Source organism: Panthera uncia, unplaced genomic scaffold, assembly GCF_023721935.1.
Source record: "Panthera uncia isolate 11264 unplaced genomic scaffold, Puncia_PCG_1.0 HiC_scaffold_657, whole genome shotgun sequence".
NCBI classification, from domain to species: domain Eukaryota; kingdom Metazoa; phylum Chordata; class Mammalia; order Carnivora; family Felidae; genus Panthera; species Panthera uncia.
This window is the reverse complement of record NW_026059822.1, coordinates 1-23,396: the sequence shown is the minus strand read 5'-3', so window position 1 is coordinate 23,396 and position 23,396 is coordinate 1. Positions and strand designations below refer to the sequence as shown.

At 45.3% G+C, this 23,396-nt stretch overlaps 1 protein-coding gene across 2 annotated transcripts; it reads right to left on the bottom strand.

Moving 5' to 3' along the window:
* Positions 1 to 1,092: 1,092 nt before the first annotated feature.
* Positions 1,093 to 23,390, bottom strand: LOC125918302 (paternally-expressed gene 3 protein-like). 2 transcript variants are annotated; one of them, XM_049624324.1, is made up of 9 exons: positions 22,862 to 23,390; positions 18,815 to 18,891; positions 16,094 to 16,573; positions 15,397 to 15,486; positions 14,548 to 14,697; positions 14,354 to 14,463; positions 10,083 to 10,185; positions 8,932 to 9,024; positions 1,093 to 8,763 (listed from the first exon to the last, which is right to left on the bottom strand). In XM_049624324.1, the coding sequence occupies exons 3-9, from the start codon at positions 16,485 to 16,487 to the stop codon at positions 4,739 to 4,741; spliced, it is 4,965 nt and encodes a 1,654-aa protein (XP_049480281.1). In that variant the 5' UTR covers positions 16,488 to 16,573; positions 18,815 to 18,891; positions 22,862 to 23,390; the 3' UTR covers positions 1,093 to 4,738. The 2 variants fall into 2 exon arrangements, with proteins under 2 accessions (XP_049480281.1, XP_049480280.1); XM_049624323.1 differs by lacking the exon at positions 22,862 to 23,390 and having other exon boundaries at positions 18,815 to 20,718.
* Positions 23,391 to 23,396: the final 6 nt, after the last annotated feature.

Sequence of the window (23,396 nt, the reverse complement as noted above, 5' to 3'; positions counted from 1 at the left end):
GAAAGTGGGTGATGAGCAGGGAGGAGGGCACTTGTTGGGATGAGCACTGGGTGTTGTACGGAAACCAATTTGACAATAAATTATATTAAAAAAACCAAAAACAAAAAAACAAAAAACTCCCAATTCACTGGGGAATGACACCCTACCAAATGCGTGAGATGTTTTGGGTAGTAAAGTCAGGTTAAAATAAGGGAAGTGACTCCCCTGAAAACTTTTAACCTCAAGGAAGAGTTGGAAATAGACACTTTAAAGAGATTCTAAACCATGATATTAACCTTTTTATGTTAAGGGATCACTCTTGTTTGTGGGTTTTTTGTTTGAGAGAATCTCCTATTTGAGATTAAAAATTAAAAATGCTGGGGCCCCTGGGTGGCTCAGTCGGTTAAGCATCCGACTTCGGCTCAGGTCATGATCTCTCGGTCCGTGAGTTCGAGCCCCGCGTCGGGCTCTGTGCTGACAGCTCAGAGCCCGGAGCCTGCTTCCAGTTCTGTCTCTCCCTCTCCCTCTCTGCCCCTCCCTCACTTGTAGTCTGCCTCTCTCAAAAATAAAAAAACGTTAAAAAAAAATTTTAAAAAAAAAAAAAAAAAAAAAAATTAAAAATGCTAACTCAAGTAACTGAAATATAGTTGTGGTTATCAAGTTAAAAAACGTACTGGAATATATATAAGTGCAGTTAAAAATATGGACTCAAAGGGATGCCTGGGTGGCTCAGTCAGTTGGGCGTCCGACTTCAGCTCAGGTCATGATCTTGTGGTCGGTGAGTTCAAGCCCCACATCAGGCTCTGCGCTGACAACTGAGCCTGGAGCCTGCTTGAGATTCTGTCTCCATCTCTCTCTGTCCCTCCCCTGCTCTCTCTCTCTCTCGCTCTCAAAAATAAAATAAAAACATAGAAAAAAAATTTTTAATGCATAATCATGTACTCTTAAAAGGAATTGTTGAGATATGCAATACTTAAAAATGGAGTAAGATTTGTAAGCCAAACTTAAGGGCCTAAGGAGGCACTGAGCTTTTGGACTTCTGGTCATAACAAAAGACTATAGTTACCAACCCCAAACACGTAAAATGGACAAAAGAGGAGACTGACCAATATCTTATTTTTAACTTTATTTTTATTGTTGACACTATTACAGATAGATAGAACAACCACAACCATATTAACAAACCAAAAACCTGTGCACAGAAACAAGATGAAGAAAATATATCAAGATGTTAACCACAGTCTTTGGATGGTGAAAATATGGGTGAGTTTCTCTTCTACATTTCTGTAACTTCAAAGTTTCTATAATGAACACATACAGTGTTTATAATGGTATATAGGTAATAAAGGTGGATTACCAAAACACTATGATAGAGACCATTCGAGGAAACCAGGACAAAATATTTCACCATAATCCCACAACGACCACACAACTATTTAATTGTTTTCCATATTTCTTCCCATCTTTGACTCTATGTATACCTATCATTAACACCCTAATTATCATAGACTGGTGCACAGACCGAGATGTTAACAGCAACTGTTGCTGGGTGTTGGGAATATGGGTGAATTACTTTTCTTCTAGTTTTACTGAATTTTCCAAAGTTTGCTATGAGTATGTATTATATTTGTAATGGAGAAATACATACACAAGATTTAATACCAAAACACCAAAGGTCATTCAAGGAATTTGAGACAAAATATTTAACCATAATCCCACAATGACAACACTATTTTAATTATTTTCAGTATTTTTTTCATTTTAGACTTTATGCATACATATTTAACACTGTTATAATCACAAGCTTGTGCACTAAAACAAGATGGAGGAAATAGATCAAGATGTTAACAGTAGTTGTTGGGTGTTGGGAATATGGGTGACTTTTTCCTCTTTTCTAATTTACTATATTTTCCAAATTTTCCTCTGGGTATGTATTATGCTTGTAATGGAAACAAACATAATAAACTTTGTTATAAGAACACTATCATAAGGAACATTTGAAAACATTAAGATGAAAGTGTTTAACCATAATTCCACAAAGGTAACATAACAGCTATTCTGAATACACGTTTTGACACAGTTATAATCATAACCCTGTGCACAGAAACAAGAATAAACAAGATGTTGAAGAGTGTGTATCTGTCTTTGGAAGGTTGGAATATGGATTTTTTTTCCCTCCACTTTTCTGTATTTTCCAAGTGTCTGATGATGTGTTCAAATTATGTTCACAATGGAAACGTGATTATAAACTTTTTAGTAACACTACTATAAAGAACATTCAAAGAATTTAAGAAAATAATGCTCAACTATTAGCCTACGACAACAACAACACAACAGCTTTTGACTACAAGCATACATTTTTAATCAGTTATAATTGTAGTATAAATATAATTCTGTGTCCTGCTTTTTCCACTTAATATTCCGTAAATATATTTCCACGTTGCTACATAACTCTTGATTATCATTTTTAAGCAGCTGCATACAGTCCATGAATACCTTCACGTAATCGTCCTATTGTTTTGGCATTTATGTCATTCCTAATTTTTCACTAACATGAGATTGGAATGGACACCCTGTCATCTGGCAAGCTGTTTTCTGAAAAGGTTCTACCAATTAATACTGCCAACAGCGATCAACCCAAGTTCACCCTGATAACATCAACGCTGGTTCCCATCTAAAGGGTCCCCCTCCTGTGCTGCGGGGCCTCGATTCTCCTGTTTTCTTGGCTGTCCATTCCAACCTCAGGTCCTTCTATGCAGCTGGCCCTCACCTATACCAAAAAGGCCCCTTCTTCACTGCCCAGGACATCCTGCTCAATTCATTCCCACCAACCTGGGCTTCCCAGCCCTGCTTCCCATTTTTCCTTCTGTCTGCTTCCCCACCCTCCTAGATCTGGCGATGTATTAGGACTTCCTTCTTTGGCTTCCTCATTTCTGCTTCGTGCTCTCAACCCTACAGCCTTCCTCAACTTTGGCATTCCCTGCAGCTCTGACACACATTCCCCAAGCCCTAACCACGCGGATCTAGGAGAGGAAGATTTAGACACGTTCCCCCAGCACATAGGTTAATTTTGCTTGCTCAAATTATCTGCTGTTGTCTTTTGCTCACTTAATCTACAGATCCACTTTCTAAGGTTTTTTTTTTTTTAATTTTTTTTTTTTCCAGCCAACTCAAAGCCAAAAAATTTAATAGTCATTATGCAAGGGGAGGGGAAGCAAAAGGAGTACAGGTGGTCCACAGAACAGGACACAGGAAACCTCAAGCTATGAGGTCAATTTGTGATTAAATGGAAAACTGAGGTGATCCGACAAACGTGACACTAGTGGATAGATAGCTCGGAGATACTTAGAAGGGCTGCAAGAGGGAGGAACAGATGGTAAGGAAACAAATTAAGGCTGCTGGGGAACCTGAGTCCATGTTAAGCTTAAGTTGACTGTAAAGAAAGCTTTTTTTGTTGCTGTTTTTTGTTGTTTTTTGTTTTTTTTTTTTTTTGATTTTTAAAATTTAAGTTAGACATGGGGGAGGAGGGTCAGACAGGTGAAGACAAGAAATCAGGTAAGCGATAGAAAGCTCTAAGGATACTAGCTCCTGGGCACCCAGGGTGCAGACTGACTTGTGGCAGTTCACACTACTGAAGCCACGATGCTACTTGTCACTTAAGGCAGGAAGCGCACACAGGAAGTGATGGAAGTAGTTAGCCTGCATCCTTATTTACAACACAAAAGTCTCTCCCTCTGGTTCTCAACCATCAGTAGGCACTACTGTGATCTAGTGATGGTTGCAACCCACTCTTTAAAGGCAAAAACGTAGGATTTATAGGGAAAAGCTTCAGTTTTTGTAAATTCATTATCAAACACACATCAGGTTGGTTAAAAAAAAAAAAACACAAAACTTGTAATATTTTAGCATGAGAACCACTGCAAGGTACAATGCGGCAACCAACCACTTTGGGTCACAAAAGGCCAATCTACGTATTGTAAAGGCTTACACAGCATTAGGTTCCAAAGTGTTGGTGTAGACGAAATGGCTGAAAAGGAAGTTCAAAACACTTCTCTTTTCAAACAGCAAAGAATAAAAGACATTTTACCTTTCATGCTTACACTTTTACAGGAATACTTAAGAGTAAGGAATGACACACAATTACTCGAAACGATACCAATGGGGTCCAAATAATGCACAAGAAGTCTTTCTCAGAATCTAAGATGCTTAGAAATATATTCTAATTTGTTGCTCTCTTCCTCCTCCAAAAAAAAAAAAAAAAAAAAAAAAAAATCCGAGTACCAGGTAAGGTACCTCTGCACAGTAAACTGTAACTGTATATCATATTAAATCCAAAGATACGTGATTACTGTTTTGCTACGATATGCTATTTTATATACACTGCAGGGAGCATTATATATAGGTTACAGAAATGTCATTTACAGTTGACTGGGGCGATTTCTGTAGTCTCAAAAACCCCTGGGGTTTTCCCTCAATAAGGTCACTCAGATGCAAGGTATGTGCTACAGCTTTCCCATAGGCACACACTGGTGCTGGATGGGAGACAGCTGGATGGGGGAGAGCTAGATGGGGGAGAGCTGAGACCAAAGCAGTTTCCACCTTTGGTTTCTTTTTTAGTCTGAGTTGTCTGATGTTAAAAGTCAGGTGTGTACGTGCCAAGGTAAGTTTCTTCTGACATTGTTATGGATTGGTCTGAAGTCTCTGGTTTAGTAAGGGTCAAGTTCTAAGTGAAGGTTTCCTAACCTTTATACTTATGTTCTCAGCCGGTATGAGTATTCTGGTGTCTAGCGAGGGACAGGCGATCACTGAAAAGCTGCCCACAGACATCACACTTGAAATACTTGTCATCGGCCCTGTCGTTGTCGCTGGTGCTGGTGCTGGCATGTTCAGTGTAGCGGGAGCTTTCCCCATAGACATTTCCAGGCTCAAATATTATCACCCTGGCATGGGTTTTCAGGTGCTCACCATAGGCAGAGTTGGAAGCAAAGGTTTCTCCGCATTCCCTGCAGTCGTAGTATGGCTCTTCAACCTGAATCTCTTGATCTTCGCCTTCTTCTTCTGGGTCTTCGATCCCTGCCCCGTCTGGCTCATCGGCATCTCCCTCTGGCTCTTCAGCTCTTTCCTCTGGGTCTTCGATCCCTGCCCCGTCTGGTTCATCAGCATCTCCATTGGGCTGTTCGGCCTCTCCGTTGGGCTGTTCGGCTTCCCCATCTGGCTCTGCAGCCTCCCCATCTGGTCCCTCGGCCTCTCCATTGGGCTCGGCAGCCTCCACATTGGGCTCGGCAGCCTCCACCTCAGGCTCGGCAGCCTCCACCTCGGGCTCGGCAGCCTCTACGTTTGACCCCTGGATCCGCAGCACTTCTCGTGGAACAAGGACATTGGCTTCCACCTCCTGGGCTCCTTCTTCTTCCTCTTCTTCAAGATGAAGCTTCTGATGCTTGGTGAGAACGGTGTTATGAATAAAGGACTTCCCACAGTCCTTGCATTCATAGAATGGTGAATCTCTTTTGGGGGGCTCAGTAAGAAATGAAGTGTGAACAAAAGAGGCCCCATAATCATAGGGCTCGTCTTTCTCATGAATTCTCATGTGCTCTCTAAGGTCTGACTGATTGAGGAAGGTTTCTCCACATGTTTTACATTCATAGTGTTTCTCTTCGGTTTGACTTCTCTGAAACTCAGTAAGGGCTAAGCCTGGACTCACTGCATCTTCACTTCTCTGGCCCTGTTCCGGTAAATCCTCTCTGGTGTGAATTCTCATATGCTCACCGAGGACAGAGCCATGAATGAAGTCTTGTCCGCACACGTGGCACTGAAGGGATGTTCCTGCAGTGGGATTCTTCTGTGGGGCACGAGGCCTCCGTGGGTTGATGACCAGGGGCTGCACAAAAGGCTCATCATACCTTCTTTGGCCATAAAATTGATCCTGCTCGTGGATTTTCTGATGCTCAAAAAGGAATGAGCTATGAACGAAGGATTCCCCACATGCCGGGCATTCATAGAGCTGCTCTCCGATGTAATCTTTCTGATACTCACTGACAGAATGGGTGTGGATTACAGAATGGGTGTACTCACGACTATCGATGAGATACTCTCTGCCATGAACTTTCTGATGATCCTTAAGGTCTGCGCGATCTGCAAAGCCTAGCCCACAGTCCTTACAGCCATAGATTGCATCTTCAGGCTCGTCCTGCTCGTCCTGCTCATCTGGCTCATTCTGCCGAGGCTCTTCCGGCCGAGGCCCTTCAAGGCCTATGCCCTGAATAACAGTGTCTCCAAAGAGCTTCCGACCATGGAATTCTTCTCGGGCATAGATTTTCTGATGTGCACCAAGGTCTCCGACGGTGGCAAAGCATTCCCCACACTCCCTGCATCTGTTGCGCACTTGCTGTTCAGCGTAACTTGTCTGCGCTTGCTCCTCGTCGTAGCTGATCTGTGTCGGTGGCACCATGTAGCTCGTTTGTGCTGCTTGCTGTGTGTAACTCATGTGCGCTGGCTGTACAGCGTAACTCATGTGCATTCCAGAGTAACTCGCCTGCACTGGGTGTTTGGCGTAACTCGTTTGTGCTGCTTGGTCAGAGTACCTCATCTGTGATGAGTGTCCAGCATAACTTGTCTGTGGTTGCTGCTCAGCGTAACTCGTCTGAGGATCAGTAGAGACTAAGCTGCGAATTACAGAACGTTCGTAGTTTTTACTTCCAGAGGGCTTCTTTCTATCGTGAATCTTCAGATGCTCAGTGAGGTCGTAGCTACGAACAAAAGATTCTCCACACTCTGGACATTCATAGAATTTCTCTCTAGGGCGAAATGTTTGATGGTCACCAAAACGTAGGGAGTGAATTACAGAGGTCTCGTAGTTCCTACGCTCAATGTTTTTCTTCTTCGAACGAGCCTTCTGATGTTCACGGACATTTGAGGTGGGAGTAGATGATTCGCCATCCTTCTTAAGTTCACTGGATCCCTGACTAGTTGGACTTTTCTGAGATTCCATATGGGATACACTTTGTATGACAGAGTCCTTGTAGTTGTTATTCTTACCCCCTTCATTAGGGTTCTCTCTGGCAGGAGTTTTCTGTTGCTTATCATGACGGTCTGAAACAGAAGTGGAGGATTCTCCCTTCTCTTCACATTCAACGACTTCACTTCCATTGCAACTTTTGGGAGGTTTGAAAGCAGCTACACTATGGATAACAGACCTCTCGTATTTCTTTCCTTCGGAGGTATTCTCTCCAGCGTGGGCTTTCTGATGTTCGGTAACACCTGAGCTTTGAATGGGAGACTCTGCAATCACTTTTGGTTTGCTGGGCCCCACTGCACTGTGACTCTTCTCAGCCTTAGCAAAGGCTAAGCTATGAATAACAGACCTCTCGTATGGTTTCCTCTCATAGACGTTTTCTTGAGGAGGAACCTTCTGGTTGTCATCAGGGTTAGAGCTGACGGTGAACGCCTTCTGGTCCTCATCATCTTCAGGTGGTCTGGTTATAGTATGACTCTTCTGGGATTCGGTGAAGGGCACGCTATGAATGACAGACTTCTCGTACCCCCTGCCTTCGAAGAGGTTCTTTCGAGAATGCATTTTCTGATGCTCACTGAGGTCTGAGCTTTGCCTAAAGGCATCCCCACCATCTGTAAAGTCATACAGCTTCTCTTTTGGGTACGTCTTCTGACGCCTTTTAAGGGACTGACCAGGAATAAATGTTTCCTCACACACTTTACCCTTACTTTCAAAGAGGTTTCCTCTAGTATGGATCTTCTGGTGTTCTTTCAGGGATGAGCTGTGATGGAAGGTCTCCCCACACACCTTACATTCATACATTTTCTCTTTACCATACGTTTTCGGAAGATCACTGGGGGGTGGGCTGGGTTTAAAGCCTTCCCCACGCTCATTATCTTTGTCATCTCTACCATGGATTTTCTGGTGGTCAATTAGGGCAGAGCTATGAAGGAAGGTTTCCTTACACACCTTACATTCATAGAATTTATCTTTCCCGTATATTTTCTGGAGCTCACTGAAGGTTGGGCTAGGCATGAATGGCTCCTCATACTCCTCATCATTACATTCTGCAAGATGCTCTCTAGCATGAATTTTCCGATGTTCGGCAAGCGCGGCACTCTTATTAAAGGTTTCCCCACACTCCTTACATTCAAAGCGTTTCCCTCCAGCCTGACTTTTCTGAACCTCACTGACAGCCACACTATGAATAAACGATTCACCATACTCATAGAGATTCTCTCTAGTATGCATGATCTGATGTTCGACAAATTCGGAAATCACACTGAAAGACCTCCCACATTCATCACACACATAGGGCATTGCCCCAAAATCAAGTGGCTGCGACTCAGTGAAGGAGGGGGCGCTAAGGCTGCTCATGCTCATGGCTTTTCTCATTTCACTACATTCAAAAGGTCTCTTCCTTGCATAGCCCTTCTGCTCGTGAGCTGAACCCTTCCCATCTGTGTCAAACTGATAGCGCCTTTTTCTTTCAAGAACTCTCTTTTTGGAAACAAGACTCGAGTTAAAATTAAAGCCTCCCCCAAAGCCATTCCCTTCATAGCCCCTCTCCTGAATCACCGACTCCCTCTTGTTGAACGAAGCTTCCTTCCAATCATTGTCTGGCCTTCTGGGGAACCTCTGGGACCGATCGTTAGATTCCCTTGCCCGTCCTGATTTGGAGTTGCGCGAAACGTCCTTGATGAATTTTTCCATGATCACCCCGTGGGAAGATTCATCTTCACAAATTCCCCGCCGATGGGTTGACTTTTTGGTTTCAGGCATAGATTTTAGACCTGAAAAGAAACCCCAAGCGTAAATACTCCCTAATTCCTGTACCTGTAACACTGGGACTTCTGTGGTGATGGTGTGAATATAAAATGTAACAGGTCTACCAATACGTATGTACGGCTCCCATCTCATTAACTCAAATGGCCACTAGGTACAACCTGCCTCGTGCTTACCTCGACTGGTGCTTGGGTAGGCACTTCTCTTTGACCTCGATGAATGGCCCTGTGTCATGTGGGAGTGGCCGTCGTCTTCTGCAAGCTGAACCCCTGTTCACAAGAATGATATGACAGCTTATGCTCAAGCTGGGCACAAGACTCATCACCGTAAGATGGTGCCTACCTTCCTAGGAACCACTAAACAGGAGGTGGCCCACGCCCAACTCCTGGAGTGTCTTCTATGTGCAGTCCCATGTCCTTATTGTCCACTCCTCAGCCCATTCTAGCCTGAATTTTATTTTTTAATATGAAGTTTGTTGTCAAATTGGTTTCCATACAATACCCAGTGCTCATCCCAACAGGTGCTCTCCGCAATGCCCATCACCCATTTTCCCCTCCCTCCCCCCCCCCATCAACCCTCAGTTTATTCTCAGTTTTTAAGAGTCTCTTATGGTTTGGCTCCCTCCCTAACTTTTTTTCTTCCTTCCCCTCCACCATGGTCTTCTATTAAGTTTCTCAGGATCCACATAAGAGTCAAAACATATGGTATCTTTCTCTGTATGACTTATTACCTGAATTTTAACTAATTCTCCTGATTCCACCTAGAAATCTGCACAGAGACCACTACATGTCCTGAAATTCAGTGCACCTTTTTCAGTCTTCACCTTCCTGTAATGAACACTTAAATCCTGACACACCTCTTTTTCACTGGCTTCCATGATTCTCTTCCTCTTTCTTGACTCTTTTCCTCAGCTGATCCCCTAACACCAGAGCTCCTTGAGGCTCCACTGCCTTGCAAAGCTCTCTCCCCTCAGTGCCAGCCAACTGCCCACTATGCTAGCCAACTTCAAGGGAGGTCCCAACTGGAACTCAGGATCCCATTCTAAGTAGGTATTTAAAAATCCTCACTGCCACCTCTCTAGAAAAAGTACCAACTCTTGTGGCAAGAGCCATCTCCCCATTCTCCATGACCTTGTACAATACACTCAATATACCCAAAGCCAGAATGATTTCTCAAAAACACAGCTCATCATTTATTTCTCTGCTTAAAATATTCCAAAGGCTTCTTATCACCCTTAAAATCCAAACATATTAACATGGAGTCTAATGTCCTACAGCTTTAAGAGTCAGGTGACAAAAAGCTCCAGTAACTGGGTCTCTCTGCTTACCCAGAGAGAGCAGCTTCCTGTAGTTTTCCATGTTGTCCTGAATCGGGTTCTGAGGCTTCCTGTCCTCGGTCAGGTTCACAACGTCCTGGTATGACACGGCATCCTAAAATACCAAACACAGACCTCTCGATGGAGTCCTTCCATGGGTGCCCAAGAGAGAAGAATGCTGGCAATACGGGCGCTACACACACAGATATGTAGAAAGTGCGCACAGCGTCTGGGGTTCTGAGTGATCCAGGGCGAGTTTTACTACGGACCTACTGCGTACCTACCTTGGTGCTAGACTGTGAGGAAGATCCAAAAGACGTATGACACACATTCCTTGCCCTCATGCAGCTTATAATTTGGTTGGAGAGAAAAGACTCATGAAACAATTAGAGAACAATAAACAATAAAGTGGGGTACAGATAATCAGTGCTAAATGGGTTTGGTAGAGGAACTTCAGTGGGGCCTTAAGTGGGAAGACTCTGACACAGAGAAAGGGGGCGGTGGTGTGAGAGCTTCAACAGGCCAAACATGGACTACGCGTGGCATGTGCAGGGACGGAAAACGTGTTTCAGCAGACGTCTGGTCAGGAGGTGGGACTTAAGCCTCCCTCCGCGGTCCCACTGTGTCCTGTGTTCACCTTCACTGCACAACACGGGTACATGCTGTGCTCTTCCAGGTGTGGAGATGTCCCAAATAACCCCGATGGAACCTGAAGCACTGAATGCCTTCATTTTATAGCTGACTTTCCCACCTGCTGAACACGTCTCTAAAAGTCATTTTACAAGTCCCTGAATTACTCGGAAGAGTCTCCTATGCAGGACCTCACAGTACCTTTTCTTATTGATGCCCTAGGACATCAGCAGTCTCAGGGAAGTGTTGTCCCAGGGACCACGGACGGCACTGAGGCCTGGAGATGGACGTAAGGATGGACATAGCACCGTGGGAAGCCCACACGTTTTGGAACCAGGGAAAACTCAAGGACCAAAGGAGGACTGTACCATTTCTGAGCCATGCAACCTTGGGAACAGAAATCTTTCTAAGCCTCAGGTTCTTCATCTGTAAAATGGGAGAGTCAGCATCAACCCACCTTGCGATATTACGGGTGAGGGTTTTCTGCAATGGGACGTGTTGTTCAAACATCAAGAAGAATTACGTAAAAAAAATGTAAATTACTAAACTACTATGTAAAGACATTTTGATATTGAATTTATTACAGCTCCTTGCTGGGAAGTGGCACGGACACAGCCGTGTGAAATGCGGAAACAAGAGGGCACGCGTGACAAGATAAACCAGCACATACGCTGGGATTTAGAGGAAGGCCTCATTGATGCAACTCCCGACATCTAGTGATGAAAAGCAAAGCCACAACCAAAACTGAGCAGAGTTTCAAAACTAGAATTCTTTCTGAGTCTGGGCTGGGAAGGCCTAGAACGGCGCACAAGCTACAGAAGCTCAGGAGGCTCTAAAACTCGGGACAGGCACCCTATAGAGCAAACTGGCATCATTTTTGCTGGTTGCCCAGCCCCTGTCCGGTGGCAGGCTCAAGAGCCAAAGCTCCACTAGGCTCAGGTTTGCGACAGTATGTCTGTCCTGAGTCCCAGCACTGGCGTATTCTGCTACGCCAGCAGGGACACAGGACATCCGTAGTGAGAGGAAGGAAACCAGGGCTCCTGACCTGGGGCGTTAGCAGAGAGAGCAGAGGAGGTCAAGAACTTGGGAGGCTCAGGGAGTCAGAAAGTTCACCGTCCCCAGTGCTGAGAGACCCCATGGGCAAAGGCAAAAGGGAAGGGTTATTTTTCACACTCTTCTTTCCGTCTGCCTGAGTAAAATAAGAGCACACTGAATTTTGTTTTTTTTTTTTTAAATTTTTTTTTTTTCAACGTTTTTTATTTATTTTTGGGACAGAGAGAGACAGAGCATGAACGGGGGAGGGGCAGAGAGAGAGGGAGACACAGGATCGGAAACAGGCTCCAGGCTCCGAGCCATCAGCCCAGAGCCTGACGCGGGGCTCGAACTCACGGACCGCGAGATCGTGACCTGGCTGAAGTCGGACGCTTAACCGACTGCGCCACCCAGGCGCCCCAAGAGCACACTGAATTTTGAACTACGCTGTTCTATGAAAGAAAAACAATGCTTTATTTAAGGTAAAGTTAATCTCCATAAGTGGGCGTCCCTATAGTGGCTCGTCACTTAGTATCTGCAGCCAAAACGGCACCTCAACTTGCAGGAGCGCCCACCGAGTTCCACTCGAATGGGTGACACCCGGAGAGCAAGCAGCTCAGAGAGTTACACGCGGCGCTAAAAGAGGATGAGGACTTCCTGCTCTGGGTGCTTCACGATACCATTCGTCTGCCTGCCGCCAGCCCGGCACGCCGGGTTAGGAGTGACCCGCTGCGGCTAGACTCTCGGCCTACACTGACCAGGAGCCAACCCTCACCGGGGTCGAGGAAAGGCGTTTAAAGAGCAAAGCAAGACAAAAGCCAATTAGCAACCTCCTCTCATCTTTATTTCGTGACTGTTTCGACACCCCCTAAATAACGGCTCGTATCGCTCATCCCTCTACAGACAAGTGGGAACGGAGCAGGGCTTGCAAGCCGTGCATGCACACCGCACCACATTCTCGGAGGTAAGGGCGTATCACAGAGCCTTTTCGTTGTCAAAAATCAAGCTTAAGAGTGGGTCTGTTTAGTATTTTTGTCTAGATTCCTAAAATTTTGGCCAATTTGGTTTCTTCAAATAAGATAACAAAATTAGTAGCAAACTAAGTGTGTCACAAACTTAGTTTCCCTGGCACAAGGGACAAGGACATCTGGGCTGGAGGGACAGTCGCCTCCGACCCTACCCACCTTCCTCCGCATCCCTCCCCCTGTAACTGCTGCTTTGGGGTGCTCTGCTCCCAACATCTGGACACTGCCGATTCCTCCCTCTCATACACACCTGCATTCCTTGCTTACCTCCCAGACAGGGGACCAGTGACAGAGATTTCAGGGTGGGATCCGAAGCCTTCCGTCGGCTGATGCCAACTTCTGAGTGCCACTGCAGGAGTGCACTGGGGACCGACCTGAGCTCTCTGCTCGGCTGCAGGACACAAGACCCTTGTGGCCAGGCCCAACCCCACCTTGTGGCTGACTCAGCAATTTTGCCCTCGGGGTTCCGGCCTGTCTGGTTTTCTGTCCGGTTGCTGTCCCCGGGCCTTCGCCGGAGACCTCCTGACCCTACCTTCACCTGGCCTTCAGAAGTCAAGGGTTACTGCCTTCAAGATGCTTCCTTTCAAGTCCAAATCCAAACCACTGGGACAACTGCTTCGCAGCGCTCAATTTTTCCTTCCCAGAGCTCTGCGGAACGAGCATCACACGGTATCCCACGAAGGCTTATCTGTGGGACTGCTGAATTCCACTCTGTCGTTAAGGCTTGAAGTTTCCAGGGCGTGTGGGGACCCAGACAACCTCAGACACCATGGCACTCCCTGACCGGGGCGAGGTCCTTAGTGCTAAAAGGAGATGCAGGCTCCTCGCACTCGGCTCCCCTTCCTCTCAAAGCCCTTTCCACGCTGCGGCTCCCCTTCAGAATGCTGGGTCACGAGTGACCCTACTCCATACGGGTCAGCCCAGATCCCAAGGCCTTTTCCCCTGCACTGATCTCCCCAGCACACCGCCTCCTAAAACTACTGCCAGAACTGCCAACACGCAGGCGGTGCCGACCGCATGCCAGGCATCACATTAAGCCCTTCTTGGATACACATGAATCACACTCACTCCTCGCAGCAGCCCGCTGACCCAATCACTGCATCCGTTCTTCAAATGAGGAAACTGAGGCTCAGCTCAGTCAAGCAAATGGTCCAAGGCTGCACACCTAGCAGGTGGCAGAGCTGGGCCTCACACCCAGCCCTCGCTGGCTCCAGAGCCTTCGCTCTCTCTTGCCTGTGTGCTGTGTGGATGTACAGCCTCCCTGGTTCCCTGCAGTGGGCCAGAAAGACCCCTGCAATGGTTCTGCTTCCCTGGCTCCATAGGGAACCACTGACATGACCGACGTACCACATGCCACAGGTGTGGGACGGCAAAGTGCTCCTCTGACAATGTGGGTCAATCAGAAAGTAGGCAGGAGTCACCCCAGCCACTTGCCACCTCTGCGGACGGGCCTGGGCTCCATGCAGGGCAGAAGTGCCCCTCTGCGCACCCAGGTGGGATTCTAAGGGTGGATGAGCATACCCTCCTGGGAAAGAAAGGCCTCTCTGCCATGAAATGAAGATGGCCTTTCCAGAAAGAGAGGAGACCTAAGCATACCTGGGATCTTGACTCATAATCCATCACAGAATCCCTACGTTTGCGTTCTCTTTCTGTCGCAAAAGTTGTTTTCTCCATCAGAGGAAGGGAAAGGTCCCGTTGAGGAAGTCCTGGGAAGAGACAAGGCGTCACAGAGGGACAGGGTGTGGTGTGGCCCTGCACGCCCACCAGGGAAGTCCGAGCATGGGACATACTGCCTCTGGGGTTCCTGGGGTACGGCCAGCGGTCCCGAGACCCCAGGTCTCTGCTCCTGCCTCTCCGCTCCCGGTCCCGGTCCCAGTCCAGATCCCAGTCCCGGTCTCGCTCCCGGTCCCACTCCTGGTCCCAGTCCCGGTCCCGGTCACCTGAGAAAGCCAGACATGGAGGAGTTAACACGGTTCTGGGCCACGCAGGATGGGGGCCCTAATCCCCCTCCTCCCTTGAGGAGATGGATCCCACACTGAGGTCTCCAGACTCCCATGCACGACCTGGGCTCTTTTGATTACCCTGGACCCAGAACACCACTTCTGGAGGCTTTGCCCAAGTGCCACGGACGGCAAAGCAAGCGCCACAGCGTGGTTTAGAGGCCGGCCCCTGCAGACACTTCTGTTGTTTGCTGGCTGCCACACCATCAGCCCCACACTCTGGACCATGACTTCAGACCCGCCCGCCAGTCTCAATGTGCACATGACCCTGCTCCAAAGAGACAAAACACATGCCCTCCCAAAAGCAAGCTTCCTTTTTACAAGTTCTTGAAGGACCTTAAAACAGGTTTTAGAGGCAAAGTAGTGATGAACTCTGCCCCTCCTGGGCCAATTTCAAACAGCTTCAAATACTTTCTCATTATTTAAAAAAAAAATTGTATTTCACACCAGACACTGGTGTCTGCTTGGATATAAAAATGTCTCATTCCATCATCAACTGCCCTTCCCCTCAGATCTGCACCGCTGTCTCCACTGATGGTGCCAGGCCCACCATGCACTTCTGGGCAATGGGCGGAGCTGGTAGCCGGGGAAGCTGGGCCCAAGTCTGCCCCAATGGCGTGACTTGACACAGTTACTCACTGCAGAATGATGACGCAGAACGTGGCGGTGGGGACTCTGCTCCCTTCCGGCTCATGCTGTCTTCGCTGCGCAGGTCACTGTTGTTGTCATCTGAGAGGACACCAGACACTGACTTAATGCTCTATCACCTCTCGCCTGTGTTCTCAAAACAGCTCCCCCGAGTGGAGTCTGCCCTTGCCCCAACCGTGCAACCCCCTGCCTCCCCGGGAAGCTGGAGCGATCTGATCCCCACATTCCTCAGCTTCCTACCACGCCTGGGCAGGCTACGTGGCTGCGACCGCCCTCACCTCCTCTCCACATAGCAGCCACGCACAGCTCTCTGGGGTAACACACCCTTCGTGTCATGAAAAGGAGCCCAGGCCAGGGTTGTGAGGTGCACAGAGGCTTGTCAGTTCCTCACAGAGGCCCTCACTGAGGTGTGCCTTTCCTACCCACACCACCTTAAGGCGGCGGTTCTTAACTGGGGCACTCTACTCCCCGGGGACAGGTGGTAACATCACATCTGGCTGTCACAGCTGGGGAGGGGGTGCAACCGGCATCCTGTGGGTAGTAGAGAGGGGCTAGGGGTGTGTCACTGCATATCCTATGACAGGCTGGCACCCCACGAAGACAGTGACCTGGCCTCGACTACCAGTGGTGCTGCGGCTGTGAACCCCAGAGAGATCAGGGCTCCCCGACAGCCTCCACCGTGCCTCACCTCCTGGTTCATACATCTCCTTGTAATTTTCCAGCAGAGTGACTAGCTTCTCACAGTTCTCGGGCTTTTTTGCCCGCACCCAAGGCTTGATCTTTTCTGGAAGGATGGTCAGGTACTGCTCAAGGACCAAGAGCTCGATAATCTCCTCCTTGGTGCGAGTCTCTGGCTGCAGCCAATCGAGGCAGAGGTTTCGGAGTTTAAACAGTGTCTTCCGAGGCCCAACAAATTCCACGTAGAGGAAATTCCGAAACCTCTGATGAAAGAATTCAGGGTCAGTTGCACCTTCTCTTACAGTGGCATCCGGCTCCTTAGTCAAGTCACTGTCTAGCTCATGCACATCTGGAGCCCAAGACTTCTTCGGTTTGGAGGCAGACAAGTACTTTGGAGGCAGCATTTTTCTAAGTGAGATTTTCACTGGAGGAACCAAACATGAGTCAACAGGAAAGACGCGGCAGGCTGTGACAGTCAGCACTCAGGGACCTGTAGATCGTAAGGAGATACACACATGTCCCAGAAGTTGAGGATCAGGCAGCAGTGTGGGGCTGCCCTAAACGGGCATCAACAACGCTTTGTGAACAAACCACGGGGGCAGAGATGCACACACTCGCAATACACAGATGCATGCGCAGCACACAAACACAGCCTCCCACAGGGGTAACAAGCATGACCTCTGGGCACCATCAAACCTGTTTGAGAGTCACCTCTGCTACTAACGGGTGTCATGACTGTGGGCAACTACTCAACGTCCTGGAGTCTGTCCCCTTATCTACACCAAGGAACAACAGCCCTCAACCCTTTTAAAACTGTGAGATTAAATAAGCTAATATACCTAAAAGGCCTACCAACCCAATGCCCACAATGCTCAAGGTGCCAGGCATTACTAAAAGTGGAGGTTGATTTTTGTTCTCAGCAAAAATGGAAAAGGGGATACAGGGAATGAGGGCCAAACCTACCATTTCTGGTGATTTCTGAACATCTCTATCACTGTGGAAAGTTCTACTGGCCAGAGTGGCAGAGTCTGCAGGTCTGCTTAGGACCCCTTCCCTCGGCACCGCACACCCTTCTGACAAGTGCCTGTCCTGAACCCCAGCCTCGGGCTCTGCTAACACCACCTCCTCCGATAGGTCTCCTGAGCTGCACTGTCCATCTCTCAGGTGTTGCAAGCACTCCTCACATGTATTTTTAAATGCTGCAGTTAACTTGCCCCTCTCTGCAGCCTAAACTATAAACTCTACTTGAGGGATTAGAGACTCACTTTTCCAGACTTGTATCCTCTAGTGTCTGCCTGGCACAAAGTCAGGTACCAACAATGGTAGAACAGATTGAAATTAACAGACATAAACCCATTTAAAAACTGGTTTTAGGGGCATCTGGATGGCTCAGTTGGTTAAGCATCCAGCTCTTAGTGTCGGCTCAGGTCATGATCTCACAGTTTCGTGAGTTTGAGCCCCGCATGGTGCTCTGTGCTGACAGCATTGAGCCTTCTTGGAATTTTTTCTCTCTCTCCCTCTCTCTCTCTGCCCCTCCCCTGCTCATGCTGTCTCTTTCTCAAAATAAATAAACTTTAAAAATAAATAAATAAATAAATAAATAAATAAATAAAATAAGTTTTAGATGTAGGCACGCATTATCACATGGCTGAAGAAGCACAGCTAAGTTTCTGGGGAGAGAGAACATCCTGGATTAACCTCTATGCCCCTGCTTCCAAAGAACATTCTGGTGTGTCACCCACCCTCACCTGCCCACTTTTCTATCAACCCCTCTAGGAAAGAACCAGCTTTGATAATCCTCTGTATTGCTGCATTTATTTCCCTAGTTGTCTTTTTATTATCTGCCCCTTCTTTTTACAAAAACCTCTTAGACTGAGTTTAAAAGCTGATTTTCATCTTTTTTCTAACATAACCAATTAAGGCTATACATTTCCCGTTACCTAAACCATCTCCCTCTGTGGACAGCCACAAATGGTACAAGAAGGTAGGCAATATGGGAAAGAAATTTAGGTTTGGGTGGGTGAATTAATTCACCTGACAGTTTTGTACTTCTGGCTTTACTTCCAAGGAAGAACAAAACAATATGCAGCAAAAATTCTATGCTTTTGTTTTAAATGGAAAACCAGTAAGTTTAAAATTAAAGTTCTTTCTTTAATGTTTAAAGAGAAAATAAGGTGTTTCATTTATCATTTGGGAATAAATGTAGCAAACTCTGCCATGCCCTTTTCCCCCCTGCAGTGATGGGCTTCGGTTCTGCTCATGCACAAACACCACCCCCACCCATGCTCTCTCCCACCGCTGTCCTCTGAAGCACCAGCACACGCGCGCGCGCGCACACACACACACACACACATACACATGTCCATCAGGAAGACCCTCAGCAATCAAGCACTGCCTCCCTGTCTGCCCTGCCCTCCTTGAGGACAGGTGACAACAGAGGGGAGGGCATGAGATGGCACCCTGCCAGGCAGAAGACTTCCAAAGCCAGGGAAGGAAAAGGACAAGTATCCAGGCTCTGACGACTAGAGTGATGCTTGGCTAAGAGGGACAGAGAGACTGCCCCTGACAAGGCAGAGCTCTCAAACCCAGCAGGCCTGAATGGCAAAGATGAAAGGGCAGGAAGCCCAAGACTGCTCTTTGGCATTCATATCCCAGAGGAAACTCCAGTCCCCTAGAAGACGCTAGTGCAACTTCTCAGAGGTGACAAGATACCTTCAGGTATGTAAATCACCTGTTTGGGAAGAGGATCCTTTCCAGAACTTCAGAACAAGCAGCTCTCCACGGGAACAGAGTCAAAATACCAGGGACCTGCAGACATTTTAAAGACAAAAATATATGGACAAATAAACATGGAAGAAATGTAAAAAGAGTGTCAGAGAATTAATTCTCCAAATGGCTGTGAATTCAGATAGCATTAGAGGTGAGGACTTATATATCGCCTTCAAGAAAAGGCCAATTCCCAGGTCATAAACCAACCAAAGAGAAATAGAAAGCCTTCCCATTGTCTTTATGAAATCAGAATAATTTAAAAAGCCAGTACAAAACTAGCATTAACAAACCACAGATCAAATTCAGTTATAAAAGCAGACAAAAATCTCTGGCACTATCCCTGTTGAACACTATTCTTCAGAGTTCCAGCCAATTACAATGAGGCAAGAAAAATGTGAGGCATAAAGAAAGATCTAAAACTATCATTCTCTTTTATGTAAGAGCATTCACTCAGATTTTGTGAATCAATGAAGCAGACCTGACAATAATTTAATAAGAAAATCACTTACAACATGCTCCCTAAATATGTATCAGCAATTAAAAATTTTAAGTAGTGGGAAGAGAACTGCCATTATAAAGACAGAAAAGATTTAATGAAAGACAACACCATCCACATGAATAAGATTACAAATTATAATAATAAAAGGCAGTAAATGGAGAGACATAGGATAATCATGGGAGATGTATGGATCTGGCATATTAAAGCTCTAAAACCTCCCCCAAGTTAATCTATATAATTTAATGGAACTTCAAAGAATATTAATGTTGGGGAACTTGGCGATGGTTCCAAAGTTGACCTGGAAGAGTTCCATTTGGTCAATATTTTGAAAATTCACATATCAAAAGACCAACAATCCATACACAAAATTTAAGAAATATTTTCACGTAATCTCATGGTAAGAAAGTTCTTTTATAATATGCCTGAAGGAGAAAGATTGCATAGAAATAACAATGATGGTTGTTTACACCATCAAAACCTAAGAAATAAAACAACAAAAAGACCCACTTGTAACTTATGACAAGAAAGTGGATTCTCTTAGGAATTGTGGTCTAAGTTGACCACACGTAGTCAAGTATCTGGCAGTGGCATGAAACGTGGCATTTACAAACTAGTAAGGAAGGCACACATTACTTCAGTAAATGGTGGTAGGAAAACTAGCCAATCTTTCACTTGGGGGGAGAAGGTCATACCATACATAAAAATGCTAAAACTAAAATCAAAATAAAATAAATAAAAGATTACTTTTTAGAATTATGGAGCAGGAAAGGGCTCTTCTAACTAGATGATAAAATTGAGAGCTATTAAGGACAACTTTGACTTCATATATGTACTTGTTTACTATGGTAATTTTTCCTCCCAGTACACATATATTTGAAGCATAAACCACCAGCAGGTGAAAACTACATACAGTAACTGTAGGATGAAAAGGTTTGGCAGAGAATCAATAATTTTTCTAAGAAAATACAGGCAGGCAAACCTGACTCAGAAAGCAGAGGAAAATCTAGGGAAGAAATTTAAAAAGATGAAATAATTTAAGGAGCAACTTCCATAAAAGTTCCATGAGCAATGAGTTCACCATGTTATAAAAACCCTTCCAGAGCACAGAAAAGAGATGGAGGACATCTTACTCATTAATAATACGACCGTTTGAACGCCCTTAAGAATTCGATCACAAGGTACACGCCAACTTCTACACCAAAAATTCACTCATTTCTTTTCTCAAGAAATTCAGGACTAGAGTAAACAAATTTGATGTTCTTTAAATGTGCTCAAGATTTTCTAACAAGGGCAACAGAACAGCCTGTGGTCAGCAAGAACATTATACACATATATGTATATGTATATGTATATATATATACACATATATATATATATATATATGTGTGTGTATATATATATATATATATATTTTTTTTTTTTTTTAATTTAACAGGAAAAACTTAAAAAAAAGAATCAGGCCCTAACAACTCCTTCCCACAACTGCAGAGGAAGTTCATTTCAGATCTGAGAGTAAAAAAGGACTTTGAGAACAGAGTAATTGTAAAAATGGACAATGTAAGTATCTGTATGAAAAAGAAATGGGCGTACTCACATAATGGTTATGGCAATGGAGATTTTATGGAGGGCAATTTGGATAACTTCTTGAAATTTTAAATGTACACACCCTGTCCTATAAATTCTATTTCCATGAATTTATTCCAGAAATACGTAATCACATATGTCCAAGAATATAGTCACTGAATAGTGCTGACAATGCACAAAATATAGTACATATTCATATAATGATTATGAAACCTTTTAAAATAATGAGCCAATTGTAAATAAATGGATATAAGATGACCTCTAACGTAGTTAAGTGCAAAATGGGACACGAAAATGTGTACAGCATTCTAAGAAACTATAAAAACAGACGTATTTACTTAGACAATTTCTGTAAGAATATATATGAGACTAGTAATAGTGATTAATAGTGATCACCCCTGGGGAAGGGAACTGGGGGCCAGGGAAAGAAGGGAAGGAAACTTACTTTTTCACTGTATAGTCTCCTTTTGTTTTTTGTTTTTATTTATTTATTTTTTACCATGAGCATGTATTACCTAGTCAAAAAAATAAATTCAAAGTTAAAACAAAAACAATAAACAAAAGCACTAGTAGAGGCCTTAGAGACTGTGCTGCCCACTGAGTGGGTTCACGCAACCCTGACACCTTAACACTGAGGGGGTATCCTCCCTTCCCTGCCTATCCCACCCTGCTGGAGTCCAAGGTCATATCCTAAACCAGATGGCAGGCAATTTAGAAACCCCCAAAGAATCAAGTCTGGAACTTGTGAAACCAAGAATCACATAAGGAAATTGCAGCTATAAGTTGAATATACTCCCCAGATCTCCAGCAATTATTAATACATAATTGTAAGGTCATCCCCTAAGCTAGGGATTCTGAAATCTAACTGATAGACCTTTCTGCCCATGTGCACAGAGGTACAGATCTCAAGTGTGTTCAGAGAGGCACTGTGTGCAACAGCAAAGAACAGGGACAGGGAGGAGAAGGCCCAAGCATAATTCCAATGCCAGAGCCCACCAAAAGACCACTCACTCACTACTCAGCAGATGGGAAAATAAAAATGGGTACAAATTTTCTGTGCTATAAGATGCAACCAAAATAAAAAACAAACCAGAAGAAGAGGGGGAAAATATTCTGCAACATAGACAACAGTTAATATCTCAAATGTGAGAAGCTCTTAGAAAGCAGTAAGAGAAATGTCTACCCGTGAAAATAAAAAATACAGTTCATAAAATTAGTGATAAGTTCCAACAGTCACATCGGAATCAAAGAAATGTGAAATATTACAGTGAACACCTTTTTGGCCTATCAAATGGGCAGATATTTCAAAAATAATCAAAAAGAAAAACTGATGTTGGTGAGAAGCTGGCTGGTGCAGGCATGAACCATAATTCTGGATGCCATTTCAGCCTATGTTTTAAAAACATTAAAAATGCCCATTCCTTTTGAACCAGCAAGGTTCCACTTAAGGACAATCAAGTAAGTAAAATATTAGTAAGAAAAAAAAAAGCTAAAAAGTCAGGTGCCCACTACAATAAAGTCCTTATATATACACCTAATTTCCAGTTTATAAAAGGTAACACATGCAGCACTAAAGAGCTGCTGCAGTAAATGATGGCAGGTGACGCCATTTTACACATGGAGCCATGGGAAGGGACAAGCACATGTCAGAAAAGTGTTATGTTGCTAACGTGTTCTTGTATAACTACGGTCCTAACACGGGGCACAGATCCTGTCTCAAGAGTCAAACTCCGGAAAAGGAGACACTGATCGACATACTCCTACAGCGGTACCTGACAGCAGGTGAGTCTTGTGAGATGAGGTTAGGTGCCATCCTGGCCAAGTGACCCAACCTTTACCCCTTACTCACTCTGTTTACAGACCAAAGGGCAACTCAGAGTGGGGCCAGATGTGCTGTGCTAGTACTTGCCAGGGTCCCATACTCACCTTACCCTCAGGAAGACCCAGATCTCAGGTGAACTCGTCCTGTGACAGCGCCTCTGGCCAATCAAAAGCATAACTGCTCTACCCACTTCGCCCCCACTTCCCCAGTCCAGCTTCTGCCTCCATGGCAACAGCCACGCCTACCGCTGAAGAAAACAGAAGATACAGGTTTGGAGGTAGCTGAGACGAAAGCATCACAAAGGAGCTGAGTAAATGTTTGTCTGATACGATCACATGAAACGTTGGGGCTGAGCGGGTAGCCTGTCCAAGGACAGACCAGAAAGGCCAACAGTAACAATTTACCCATCTGATCAGAGATGTGCCTGAAGATGCGTGAACCTAGTAGAACTGAGAGTGCCTGCACTTAAACCCAAAGTCTCTGAGGGCAAAGCCTCTGTTGCCTTTTTCCACCATTGTATTTTTATCTCACAGGACTGGCACATAGGTGTTCAATAAACAGTTTTTTGCACTTAGATGCAAAAATGTTTAATAAATCCAATCTAGAAAAGTCTAGCCCATTCCAGTAATACAAAGGAAG

What these genes read in the sequence shown, in the direction of transcription:
- LOC125918302 (XM_049624324.1), bottom strand. Translation starts at nt 16,487, where the DNA reads ATGCTGCCTCCAAAGTACTTGTCTGCCTCCAAACCGAAGAAGTCTTGG. An exon ending in GGAGATGTATGAACCAGGAG is followed by an intron (nt 15,487 to 16,093) that starts GTGAGGCACGGT and finishes GTGTCCTCTCAG; the next exon opens with ATGACAACAACAGTGACCTG. An exon ending in TTCTGCGTCATCATTCTGCA is followed by an intron (nt 14,698 to 15,396) that starts GTGAGTAACTGT and finishes TGGCTTTCTCAG; the next exon opens with GTGACCGGGACCGGGACTGG.